The sequence below is a fragment of the Triticum aestivum genome, chromosome 5B, assembly GCF_018294505.1.
Source record: "Triticum aestivum cultivar Chinese Spring chromosome 5B, IWGSC CS RefSeq v2.1, whole genome shotgun sequence".
Taxonomy (NCBI): Eukaryota; Viridiplantae; Streptophyta; class Magnoliopsida; order Poales; family Poaceae; genus Triticum; species Triticum aestivum.
In genome coordinates, this window is record NC_057807.1 from 655658515 (window position 1) to 655672323 (window position 13809).

The 13809-nt window shown below is 48.7% G+C and overlaps 1 protein-coding gene and 1 pseudogene across 1 annotated transcript; both read left to right on the forward strand.

Moving 5' to 3' along the window:
* Positions 1-1196: 1196 nt before the first annotated feature.
* On the forward strand, positions 1197-2577 carry LOC123117440 (putative serpin-Z12). The gene has a single exon (XM_044538194.1). It carries the CDS (start codon positions 1222-1224, stop codon positions 2458-2460), a length of 1239 nt encoding a protein of 412 aa, XP_044394129.1. The 5' UTR covers positions 1197-1221; the 3' UTR covers positions 2461-2577.
* Positions 2578-5927: 3350 nt separating this feature from the next.
* LOC123115179 (putative serpin-Z12) lies at positions 5928-7161 on the forward strand (annotated as a pseudogene).
* The last annotated feature ends 6648 nt before the right edge of the window (positions 7162-13809 follow it).

The following is a 13809-nucleotide window of genomic DNA, read 5'->3' on the forward strand; positions in this document are numbered from 1 at the left end:
GACCCACCCTCGTGCGGTTTCGGATGATGCGCCCATCCGTGGGGCCCCGCGCTGTATAGGGCTTTGACCGGCAACGAGATGGGGTAGACCATGGTGAATTCCTCTTAGTTTGTGATAGGGTAGGTCATAGTGACATGCCAGACCAAGTTTAAGCAATACCCCACAACTTTAAAGTGGCAAAATGCTGGTAATTAATTGGACAGAGATCGTGAAATTGGAGTATTGAAAGGGTGATGAAAACTAACTCAAACAGAATGGATAAGAAAAAGGAAAAGAAATAACATGCAATAAGTAAATATAAATGCAATGCACCACATTATAAATCATTTTTGCACTAAAAATAGGTTTGGGAAAAATAGAGTGCCTGTAAGCCGAGTGTTGTCTATCGGGTACCCGCCTTACATCTAGCTCGGTCACGAAGCTGTCTGTGGTCTACATGATCTCCACGTGGAACGACCGTTGCCGAGCCCTAATGTAAGCCGAGTGCATTTTTTTTTCTATGTGCCGAGTATTGCACAAAGCCGAGAACCTTTTTTTTTTTGACCCACTCGACTTATTTAGACATAAGCCGAGCCGCCTTTTTGGTTTTGCCGTGTGTTTGCCATTCCATACTCGCTTATGTTAATGTAAGTCGAGTACCCGTGCTTCTGCACTCGACTTATGGCATAACATACGGCCTGCCATACGGCAACGTGTGATTTCCCTGTAGTGGATACTATCAAAGTAGGGGGCTGCGAACCTAATTTTACATATCCTTGATGTTAATCTGAGATTATCTCAGCAGGCAAGATTAATGCATGTCTATGTGTTAGATATGATAGGTTGTCCTGCCGTATACATATGAAGATGTCACCGTCCATCTACAGAGATGACGCAGCAAAGCGCGTGACAAACTTCTACCAGTAGAGATGAACAGCGGCTTTAGTCGGTCAAGTTTTTCCTTTCAAGGTTAAGTCGGTTAAGTAATGTTTCCGTAAATAAATTGATAATTAGGCCAACAGCCTATTAGTAGTTCATAGTGCACCTAACCCTAAGCCAGACGCGAGATAGGATCTCTTGTTCTGTTCTAACTCTTCTACCGAGACCTTCTGTAATTCCATGATGAATCCTAGCGATCTCCTTTCGTGTAAGCCACGGCTGTTCTCTTATTAATACAGACCACAAGCGGGCCTCAGGGGTTACACGGTTCCATCAAGCTCACGGTCAAGCGCAGCGATTCCGATGTCGCCCATCGCGAAGTTCGTGTTCTGCTTGACCCTGCTCGCCGCATGGCGCCTCAGCTCGACCCTGTTCGCCGAGGCGCCTCCAGCTCCTGGTGTCGACTCCGCGTCCAGGAACGCATCGTGCCTGGCTCTCGCCAGGGAGGCCGGAATCCGGTCGGAAGGCGGCACGGGGCGCAACTTCGTCATCTCGCCGCTGTCCATCCACGCAGCGCTCGCGAAGGTGGCCGCCGGCGCGCGGGGCGACACGCTTAGCGAGCTCCTGCGGTTCCTCGGGTCGGCGTCGCTCAACGAGCTGCACCGCGCGGCGGCGACCAAGCTCGTCGGCAGGCTCAACGGCATAGGGCAGACGTCCTTCACCAGCGGCGTGTGGGTGGACCGGATGCTGGCGCTCAAGCCAGAGTTCATGGCCATCGTCGCGTCGCGGTACAACGCCACGGCAGAATCCGTGGACTTCGTGTCGGGGGCCGAGCAGGCGAGGCAGCGCGTGAACGCCTTCGTGGCGGACGCGACCAACAAGCAAATCCTCGAAGTCCTGCCTCCGGGCTCCGTCGGCCCCGGCACGGCGGTCGTCCTCGCCAACGCGCTCTACTTCAAAGGGGCGTGGACACAGCCGTTCGACGTCTCTACCGCGCCGTTCCACATTCCAGGCGGCACCACCGTGCGCGTGCCATCCATGACGACAAGCGAGCCACAGCACATCGCGGTCTACCCGGGCTTCAGGGCCCTCAAGCTGCCGTACAAGAACGACGTGCAGCAGCAAGCTGAATTCTACATGCTTATCCTACTACCGGACAGCGAGACTGAGATCGCCGATCTGTATGACAAGGCTGTGTCGATGCGGGAGTTCATCAAGACGCACACGCCGACAGAGAATGTTCCAGTCAGGCAGTTCATGGTCCCCAAGTTCAAGTTCACGTCCGAGTTCGAAGTGTCATCCGACATGCGGAAGCTTGGTATCACTAGGGCTTTCGAAGGCGGCGACTTCTCGGGCATGATGACCGGTGGGGAAGGGCTTTCCATCAACGGGGTGTACCATAAGGCCACTATCGAGGTGGACGAGGTAGGCACCGTGGCCGCCGCTGCCACGGCCGTCCTCTGGTTTGGTAGTGCGGCTCCGGGGGCACCACAGGATTTGGTCGATTTTGTGGCGGATCGACCTTTCTTATTTGCCGTGGTAGAGGAGGGGACAGATGCAGTTTTGTTTCTTGGTCACGTGGCTAATCCTCTCACTCACTAGATGAATAGTAAATAATTACTCTACAAAATGTGGAATCCTTTGTACAGTATTGGAATCAGATCATTAGGGGTTTTATGTGCAGTATTGGAATCTTATGTTTTTTTTTCATAGAATTCATTTGTACTCTATTTTGATGGGGAAAAAATTCCTTCCAGTGAAACCTCTTGCAAAAATTTCTTTGTTTTTTCTGGGCTACCAAATACAATTCTATCCAAATTTCTTTAGTCTTGTAATCCTATATATAGAATACAAAAGGCATGTCACTCTACTCACACGTTTTTTCCTATTCATGTATTTTGAAAATCCGGCAAATTACGACAGATAAAGAGAACCGAACATGGCACAAATTTTCCGTACAACAACAAAACAATTGATAGGTGATGATATATACAAAAACTAGCTAGACCGGTTACGAACACTCCTCAATCTAAATAATGTATTTGTGATATATTTTTCAAGTGTTTGATCCACAAAATTGAACACTCACTATCAGTCATGACTCTAGAGTCTAGACTGACGCAAAACCGCCGAATGAGAGAACTTGGGGGGGGGGGGGGTAAAAAATCTCAGAGGAAAGGTTTCAACTAATAAGACGTTAACGGAAGATAACGCTACAATGTCACATAGTATTGGCTACTGAATTACGGCATATGTGAGCTAAACAAAGGTAATGCACGGTTCGGTGCATTCTCATCGTGGCCAAAATAAGAACCTAACTTTTTCTAAATCTGACGCCATTTGGCACTTTATTCAATAGGCGAAAGCATGTCGGACTGCACACACTCAATCTGGCAGCCCAAGATTACATCGAAAAATAATAGAAATGTCTAAAGCATGCCTAGCTAAGCGGTGAGCCGCTGAATTAGTGAGACGACTAGAGAACCGCCGCTCTTATCCATGGAACAAAGCACTAACTTCCTTCATCTCCCTTAAAATATGGACGTCAATCGATTTCTGGTGTGACTCCCAGAGTTGTCATCTCTTTGTGTTGGCACCAGATAAAATGGTGTGTTGTTTGTGTTTTGTCTTGTTGGCTGTGAAATTGAACTTGTTTATTTATGTATATGAACTGTTGAGGTCGAGAGCGATAAGAAGACATGAATTAAAATTTTCTTTTCTTGTTTGGAGGAAACATCCAGGTGCATGCGTCTGGGAGTGATGATGCATGATTTCTTATGTGATGTGACCACCCTTATTTATCATCAACTGTTCTTCTTCTTTTGAGGGTAGTTGTCTATGTATGTATGTATGCTTTCAGATTGTATGCATATTGTGAATGAAGATGGCCGCATCATACAATTTTTATTTTCAATTTGGTCAGTTTATTGCCAAAACGATATGATGAAGAAAGAAAGAAATATGAAACAAGTGGCTGGCTGGCTCATCTATGAGACAAACAACAGCCAGCCATCAGCCAAAAACACACACAACCACACTCAGTTGGTCGGTCGTCTTCTCCTAGTTGATCGTTCGATGCCATTTATATTATATTGTTGCGACAGTTCCGAGCTCTTGCTCAGCAGCGTCCGTCTCATCCGGCCATAGACTGATACTGGAGGAGGAAATATTACGGCGTCTTAGACTGAAATTGGAAGAGGAAATAGTACCTTGCGTCACAGGATGCATAACTTTTTCTCAGGATGTTATATATGGGACCTACCTTGCTCCCAGATGGATAAAGATGAACATGTAGAGACGTATTAGAGAGACTACCTTAGAGAGAGAGAGAGAGAGAGAGAGAGAGAGAGATGTGCAAAACTGTCTCTCGGGCCGTTAAAAATAGTCCTATCATATGGCATATGGCAGGCAAGGAAGGAAATAATGGTCCGTCCCATGGATTCCCTCCCCTATTATCACTTCTCTTTTACTTTTCCCATATACCTATATGGCAATAAATGAGGGATTAATAACAAGTAGAAGTTGTATGATGATGCATGATTAGTAGGACGAGTACTTGTTATTATATATGCTGATGTATGCGAGCATGCATGAGTTATTATATCAGCGGGTAAAATGAACATATATAGCAGCAGCGTTGGTAAACCAAGGACGAAGATATAAGAGAGGACACTTCTCTCTATTAGCTAGCTAATATAACAACCTAAAATAACCCCCAAAACCTTTAAAGCAGCCACTTTTCAAAAAAAAAAATGGACTTTTGGTCCCGGTTGGTGCCACCAACCGGGACCAAAGGCCCCCTCACTGGGCTCGGCGCACAGAGCCACGTGGAGGCACATTAGTTCCGGTTCTTGTTTGAACCGGGACTAATGGGTGGAGGTATTAGTAACGGCCCATTAGTCCCGGTTCATGAACCGGGACTAAAGGCCCTTAGGAACCGGGACTATTAGGTGTTTTTCTACTAGTGCGTGTGGACTTCGATGTTTAGCTTGTTACCTCAGCTACGATCTTGTGCCCCCGGCAAGATCTTGTAGATAGTCAGGCTTCTCAGCCCTTTTCATTTATAGATGTCTGTACTCAGACATGTTAAACTTCTGCATGTGCTTTTGACTTGTATGCTCTGAATGTTGGGTCATGAGACCCATGTTTGTAATATCTCGCTCCTCGGAGCCTATTGAATAAATATTTTGAGTCGTAGAGTTTTGTTATGATGCCATGTTGTATTTATACATATCGAGCATATTGTGTGTATGATTGAAATGATTGGTATGTGTGGGATCCGACAACCTAGTTGTCTATCCTTGGTAGCCTCTCTTATGGGGAAATGTAGTCTAGTGCTTCCACTGAGCCATGGTAGTCTGCTACAGCCCGGTTTACCGGAGTCCTGTTAGCCCAGTTGCTACTACTCCGGAACACTTAGACTGGCCGGCATGTGTCCTTCTTCGATCCTGTGTCTGTCCCTTCGGGGAAATGTCACGCGGTGTCTTTCGGAGTCTTGTTAGCCTGCTACAGCCCGGATTTCCGGAGACCTGCTAGCCCAGTTGCTACAACCTGAATTCACTCGCTGATGACCGACGCGTTCGTTGCTGGGTCATGTATGCCTGTCCCTGTAAGTTAGTGCCACTTTGGGTTCACGACTAGTCATGTCGGCCCGGATTCTCTGTCATATGGATGCTAGCGACACTATCATATACGTGAGCCAAAAGGCACAAACGGTCCCGGGCCAGGTAAGGCGGTACCCGTGGGAATACCATGCATGAGGCCGCAAAGTATAATGGGTTACATGCTAGATCGATGTGCCTTAGGATCGGGGTCCTGACATAAAAAAATATTCCCACTAAAAAAAGTGAAAACCAATTTTTTTTGGAGAAACTGTGAAAAGCTGAAAACCAATATTTGAGTGACGTTTCCATTTTTAAATTGATAATCCAGTCCCACTCACAGCCCAACAGCTCAGCCTAGTAGTCCACTGTGCATCTAACCCTAACCCACACGCGAGCTCGCTCGCAGGGACTCAGCCGCCGCCTTCTCTTGAATCTCACTGCGAAGGCGCGATCAAGCACAAGGCGATGTCGCCCTCGGGTAACGCAGTCCTCATCTCGACCCTGTTCGTCGAGGCGCCTTCTGGTCCTGGCGTCGACTCTACGGGCGCAGAGTCGGCGGTCGGCAGAGACGCCGTCAGGAACGCGTCGTGTGGCCTGGCTCTCGCCGGGGAGGCCGGCGTCCGGGCGAAAGGCGGCACGGGGCGCAACTTCGTCCTCCATCCATGCGACGCTCGCGATGGTGGCCGCAGGCGCGCGGGGCGACACGCGTAGCGAGTTCCTGGGGTTCCTTGGATCGGCGTCGCTCGACGAGCTGCACCGCACCGCGGCGACTGAGCTCGTCGGCAGGCTCAATGGCATAGCGTAGACGTCCTTCGCCTGCGGCGTATGGGTGGACCAGAGGCTGGCGCTCAGGCCAGAGTTCACGGTCACCGCCGCGTCGCGGTACGGCGCCATGGCGGAATCCTTGGACTTTGTGCCAGGGGCCGAGCAGGCGAGGCAGCGCGTGAACGCCTTCGTGGCGGACGCGATGAACAAGCTCATCCGCGACGTCCTCCCTCCCAGCTCCGTCGACTCGTCCACGGCGGTCGTCCTCGCCAACGCGCTCTACTTCAAAGGGGCGTGGACACAGCCGTTCGACGTCTCCACCATGCCGTTCCACATCCCAGGCGGCACCACCGGGCGCGTGCCATCCATGACCACAAGCCGGTCACAGCGCATCGCGGTCTACCCGGGCTTCAGGGCCCTCAAGCTGCCGTACAAGAACGACGTGCAGCAGCAAGCTGAATTCTACATGCTTATCCTACTACCGGACAGGGACACTGTTAGTCTCGCCGATCTGTATGACAAGGCTGTGTCGACGCCGGAGTTCATCAAGACGCACACGCCAGCGGGTAAGGTTCCAGTCGGGCGGTTCATGGTCCCCAAGTTCAAGTTCACGTATGAGTTTGAGGCGTCTTCGGACATGCGAAAGCTTGGTGTCAATAGGGCTTTTCATGGCGGCGACTTCTCCGGTATGGTGAGCAGCAGAGATGGGGGGCTCACCATCACCGGGGTGTACCATAAGGCCACCATTGAGGTGGACGAGGTAGGCACCGCGGCCGCCGCTGCCACCGTCGTCGTAATCGGGCGTACTACGGCACCACGACCAAGGTATCTGGTGGATTTTGTGGCGGATCGGCCCTTCTTATTTGGCGTGGTTGAGGAGATGACAGATGCGGTTTTGTTCCTTGGTCACGTGGTTGATCCTCTCACTTGCTAATTGGATAAATAACTATTCTACATAAAATCTGGATGATTGAATAAATCATTGAAACATTGTTCCTCGATCATGTGGTTAATCGTGGCACTTGATGCTAGGAGGACATGCCACAACTGTTGTTGACGTGCCGATCAACGATGGTCGCTCTCATCATTTTAGAGACAAAATAACACACAAATGGTTGTGCATGTTGTCTCGAGTCAAACTTTGTAAACTTTGACCAAGTTTATACAAAAAATATTAACATCCACAATACCAAATCAATATCATTAGAATCATCATTCAATATATTTTCATACCACATATATTTGTTATTGTGAAAGTTTAGATTGTTTTTGATAAGCTTGGTCAAAGTTTATAAAGTTTGACTAAGATCAAAGCTAATATGCGGAGTAAATAAAAACGAAGGGAGTAGTAAACTAGTACTCCCTCTGTAAAATAATATAAAAGCGTTTAGATCACTAAAGTAGTGATCTAAACGCTATTATATAGTTTACGGAGGGAGTAATTAACTATCACAAGGGAATTACTCCATAATGCTAACCCCCTACACCGAAGAGTGTATGCAAATGTGGATGGCGACCACGCGGGTGTTCGTTAGTTGTCTGCATTGGCACCAGATACCTCCGTTGTCATCGTCGACGGAGCCAGCTCCTCTAACTTGCAGGAGCAAAGGCAGGGAAGCTACATTGGTCGGTTGTGTAAAATAGCGGAGGCAAGTCAGAGAGTAAAGAATGCACTGTAGATCAAAATACTGTAGGTAATTCCTGTATTGAATTACTGTTGATAAGCATGTGTTCAAACTTCGAACCACTATTCACGTGTGTGTGGTGAAGCAATGCCAGGGATTGTAGCTCCCTCTGACATCCCTTGGAATGTTAGAGGATCTTTTTCCATCGCGGTGGACACCAAACGTTGCTCTTGGTTGTTGTCATATATAGCCATCATCGTAATTACTGCTGACTATTAATGCTAACCACAGTTCTTACAATTTCACATGTGAAAAAACTGATGCCTCTCGCTATGACTCTGTCAAGAAAAGCTAGTAGATGGGCCACAAAGGTAGATGGGAGGGAAAAGTTGTAGTCTATGTTCAAGTTTCAAGCAAAAAATACAAAGGCATTTGAAGCAATGTACATATTTGTAGATCTATGGACGAGAGGGCCCACTGGGTTGTATATGCATGTATTACACACTTCATTTTTGATGTATATGAGAGTTAAATCACGACTAGCCACCTCCTATCACGACGAAGCGTTTGCTGGAGGGGCTTCCAGTGGCAGCCCGGACGGTGATCGCTCGTTGTGGAAGCTCATATGGCATGCTTATATTCCGCAAAAAAAGAAAATAATAGTCTAGAAAGCTTCAGTTGATGGCTAGCTACAATGTTGGGTGAAGTGGAGCATCATATTGGTGCTCGCGCTATGTGTCCAATCCTCGGAGTTGAGGATGAGTCAAGCTTCCATGCGCTTGTCACTTGTTGTTAGGGGTGGATTAACAAGCAGCTCGACTCGTTAAGCTCGTACTCGTTAAGCTCGTGCTCGTTAAGGCTTGGCTCGTTAAGCTCGTTAAGATTAACGAGCAGAAAACCCTGCTCGGCTCGGCTCGTTTGAAGCTCGTTAAGCTCGTGAGCGCTCGTTAACAGATTATAATGTGTTATGATATACATGATGAATGTGTAGGTGTGGTTTTCAAGATGAAATATGGTGACTACAAAAAAATGCACTAGTTTGTTGCCTCATATGTCGATTAGATTGAAATGATGGGCTGAGGTGGTACAAAAAGTTTGTCACGTAAAATGAAAATATGTGTTATGTTGTTACTAATGAGCTTAACGAGCTACTCATGAAACTCGTGAGCTCGTTTGTTAAGCTCGTTAAGCTTAACAAGCTGAAATCAATGATTGACTCTGTTCATTAAGAAGCGAGCTCCGAGCTTAACGAGCCGAACTGTCAAGCGCTCATTAAGCTCGCGAGCTACGAGCTTTTGGTCCAGCCCTACTTGTTGTCACACCCCGGAGCTGTGGGGGTGTATGTGGGAGGTGTGGCCGCTCCCCCCGTTGGAACGCTCCAACATACTGGTTGGGATTGGCTTCTGTCAGTATTTGATGGCTGTTCGGCAAACACTAGAAGTATGATCATTCTGCTTGTGTGGAGGATTTAGAATTTACGGAATGATATAGTCCACGGTAAGGATTCCACTCCAGAAAAAGTTTCGTTTGTATTTTTGCAAAGTTATTGGTGGTCCCTTGATAATGCTCACAAGTACTCGTTGAGTAGATACTAAACGATGGGAAGCATAGTAGAAAAAAAATGCCCTACGAATCTATTTTCAAGGATCACTATGAAGATTGTGCATACAAGGTTAGATCTGAACTTACCAACAAACGAGTTGTAGCGGAAGAAGAGTTGGTGAAGATCATCTCAAAGTCCCTCGATCCATCCCACAAACAGTTCCCTTGAACAGGAATCAACCGTACGATCCCTCTGTGAATTGCACACTTACAACACCATTGATACGGTAGCGCTTCGCTATCGAGAGCTAGACGAAGCCGGGGTAAAAGAGAAGGGAGGAGCAGCCCTCCAGGAGAGATCACCTATTGTGGAGAAAAAGAGAGAGAAGGGGGCAGCCCTTGCGCCTGAAGAGGTACGTCTTTGGAGCAGCTGCCTCCGCCCCCCACTGATGTTTGTTGCTTTATTTATAAATTCCGGCGTATGGCTTTTTTCTAAAAAAAAATCAATTCTGTACAAAGAAGAAGAGTATGAGACCACGCGGCTCCTCCGGCAAAGGCAATGAGAAAACTTGTTGTGCATATTTGAGGCCGCCTTTTAGCTCCGAGCGGCGCTCAGATTAGATAGCTACCGTGTCAGAGGCGGAGACGACATGGAATGACAGCTAACGGTGGCATGGCAGACGGAGGAGAGGCAAGGATAGGAGGAGAGTCGAACGGCTGGAGCCCGACGCATGTGAGGGAACGGCCGAAGGTTGAAGGAACTACTAGAGATATCTGCCCTTGAATTTAAATTGGATGGCTCAAGAAAATCGACTTACATAGCAATCCCTTAATTAATTATAGGAGAAATTTGTCTTGCGCGACAAGGAAATAATCACGAGCAGCCAGTCCCTTAATTCCCGGTTATGTACTGTACTAAACTACTATCTCCGTCGATCTATTATGGGTGCAACCAATTCGTTCCTACTCCTACAATTTAATTGCGATCGCGAGCAGGTAGGCAGTCCATTAGCGGGAGATCGACGACATGCCGTGGCCGTGGGAGAGTAGTACCGCGGCCCTGGTGGACGCGCGCTACACGACGACGCTAACGGTGACCAGATCGAGCACCTCGCGGGGCGACGGGTTCGCCGTGACGGACGCCGGCGGCGGCGCGGCCGTGATGCAGGTGGAGACCTCCTACTTCGGCCGCGACCGCGATCTGCGTTCGCTCCTCTTCCTAGGCGCCGCCACGCGCCGCCCCTTGCTCCTTGTCGAGGAGTCCCCGTCCCTGTTGAGAGCGGGCCGGCGGTGGGAGGCGTTGAGGGGGCGGTGCGCCGGCCAGGCGGACCGGCTCTTCCTTGCCGTGGACAGGGCGCGTTTTTTGTTCGAGCTGACGACCAGCGTCGACGTGTTCCTCGACGGCAACTCCTCCGGCGAGGGGGAGCCTGATTTGGCCGTCCAGAGCAGCGACCACGGCAATGCGATTCTGGACCAGATGCATAATCCTGATCATTATGGATCACGCAGCTCTTGATGCGCGATAAGATGTTCGACGCCGTGAACAAGTCATGGTATTTCCCTTCCCGATGGGGACCAAGATCGAAGTGTTCCCTCGGACAACCCGAAACCAGCAGGCGTCCTCGACGATCACAACTCCTTCGACAAGCAGAAACCAGCAGACTCATCGGAGGGAAGGAGCGACATGCATCGAGCCTCGCTTAGGCTGGTCACAATGGGGAAGAACTTAGGAGTAACATCACACACTCCAATACAATTTTGCTTATGTGTCACATATTTAATGAAGAGAGAAGTGCTTGTGGTAACTAGCTAAGTTACCGGAACATCACACACTCCAAGAAACAATGAGTCTATAACCTAATAAATACATTGTTGCATGACACTACATAGATGTTCCTACCCACTGTGGAGGTAGTAACATAGTCTAGGGAAGTGTGTAAGTTACTAGACTATGTTCTTGCCCATTGTGACCAGCCTTACGCATGCATGGATGGAAGCACGCGTGCATGCTTGTGCTCCGTCCGCCTCTTTTTGTCTCCGCCCGGCGGCGCGCCTTAATTTGCTTCTTCTTTTTTTGCTTATTATTATTTTTTGATTTGATTATTACCTGTACCGCTGAACGGTGATCCTCGCGCGTGCGAACGCGCGCTGATTCCGCTCGTCAACACGTACGCCTTAGTGTTTCGAGGTCTTTTTTTTTTTGCATGAAAAAAAACCCGTCTCGCGCGTGTTAATTCTGCCGTAATTCACCTAGCTATTCTGCCATAAAACCATCCCATGCAGAAACAGTCCGAAACCCCCGAGGGTCCGATGCACTGGCGGGCCGCGTACTACCTAGCCCAGCTATTTATGCTGACCGCCGGTTCCCCCTCCCATCCGCCACCGCCACCACTTTTCTACTTTCCATGCACCACCACTAGTTGTCGCCATGACCCCACGCCACCCGGTAAGGAGCTACCCCATATCTAACGCAGGAGCACCGGCTACAGCTCCTTGAGCATATCCGGGCAAGGCGCGAAGACCGGATGGCCGAAAGCAAAACTTGGAGGGAGCAGGGGCTGGGGAATAGTGTGGGAAACACCGGGGGCGCGGATCTCTACAGGCGAAGCAGCAAGCCATCCTCGATTCCCTCCGCTCGGAGTCGGTTGCGAAGGCCGGACGCCATTGTCGGCACGAGATGGAGGCGGACCATGCCACAAAGAAGGTGGAGATGCTCACATACATGGATGAGGTTGAGGAGGAGGAGGAGCCGGAGCCTCCTACGTGCCCGTCCATATGGCGCCCCGCACTGACGTCGTGGACGACGAATCGTAGCGAAGGTGTCCAGTTAGTGTCCGCAGATGCGTCCGTGAGCATTTGTGGGGTCGGATTTGCAAAGTCCAACTTTAGATGCTCTTAGTGTATACGTGCACTTGCTATCTAGTCTATCATGGTACTACTAGTAGAATGCCCGTACGTTGCCACGGGCATTTTAAAAATCTTCCTCGTTCATCATGATCATGTTTTACCGGAAAAAAAAGAGATTTATGGAAAATATGATATTCCTCGTTGCAATTAATGTCACTAAATTTCTCAATCCATCAAACCATGGGCAAGTGCAAAAGTAAATGAATCTGAGTTGAGTGGTATTAGAAAGGATCAAATGAATGCAGCAATGGAAAGGATAAAATGAATGAATAAACGAATCGCGCACACGCCGTTCACCAGTTCTTCTCCATCAGAAAATGGAACCCAATGTACATGTATACTGCTCCTCCTCCTCCTACTATTTTTTTTTGGGACTTTTAGCTATACATGGATGACTTTTGCTAGACAACAAATCGTACTATGATCGGTTGTACCACAAAATCTACTACTCTATTCTGGTCCCTATATTTTTTCATACGAACAAACTTCCTTCCTACCATCAGGTCCTTAATCTCTAAGATGAGATGCCCAAACGCCGGGTCCAGCTCATTAGAAGATAGAACGGTTGGTGTCGTCGTCGAATCCGATTGAATAACCATTGGAAGAGCAACACGTTTAACAGACAGTGCCATCACCTCCGTTTATCGAATGTAGCTCCACATCAAGCGCTGGCCGTGCAGTGGTGATGGATTTACTTTTGCTGCCATTCATTCATTAGCGCACGAAAACGACCATTTAATTAGATGACAGACAAAAAGACTAAACCGCAAATTCACAAACAATTGGTTCCACATCCGATGGCAACGCCACCCCGCCTCAAGTGACACACATCCCTAGCAGCTACCCATCGACCCTCGACCTTCGCGGATCTGCGGCGACGGATGTCGGATGAGAAAAAGTCAACAATGTCAGATGCAGATGCAGGCCGCCCAATGAAACCGACATCGCACCTTAGGGCCGTCCAAACTCAACCCTAGCTATCGGCAGGTGAGCACAACCCATGTGACATGGGGTGTTCGGCATCATATATCAATAGATGGTTGGGATCGATTGAAGAAAGACCATCGTACCATGGAAGGTCTAGCCTGACAAATGAGTTTGATGTTTGCCATTGGATTTGTAAGAAAAATGATGGGCAATTGAGATCGGCCGGAAGAAGGCGGCGATCGGTGGGAGCTCAACCCTGACCAATCAGAATTGGTTGCCGAAAACTCTCGCATGAAATGAAACCCATGGCCGCCAAAGTAATAAAAAATGAAAATGCTCAAAAATCTTACAAACCTCAGAAATCCAAGACCAGCCGTCCCACGTGCGGGCCGCCAAATCTCAATCCCGCTCGCAGATTTCAAAACCAAAACAAATGCAAAAAGAGGAGAAAAAAAAAGAAAAGAAAGAGTGAGATCGAGAGCCAACAAAAATCCCACCTCGTCGTCTCCCCCGATTCACTCGCCCCGTCTCCCCAACTACCGCGGACCTCGCACCTCGCCCCCCCCCCCCCCCCCCCCCCC

Bases quoted from the DNA above. Each gene is read 5' to 3' on its own strand.
- LOC123117440 (XM_044538194.1), top strand. From the start codon at position 1,222: ATGTCGCCCATCGCGAAGTTCGTGTTCTGCTTGACCCTGCTCGCCGCA.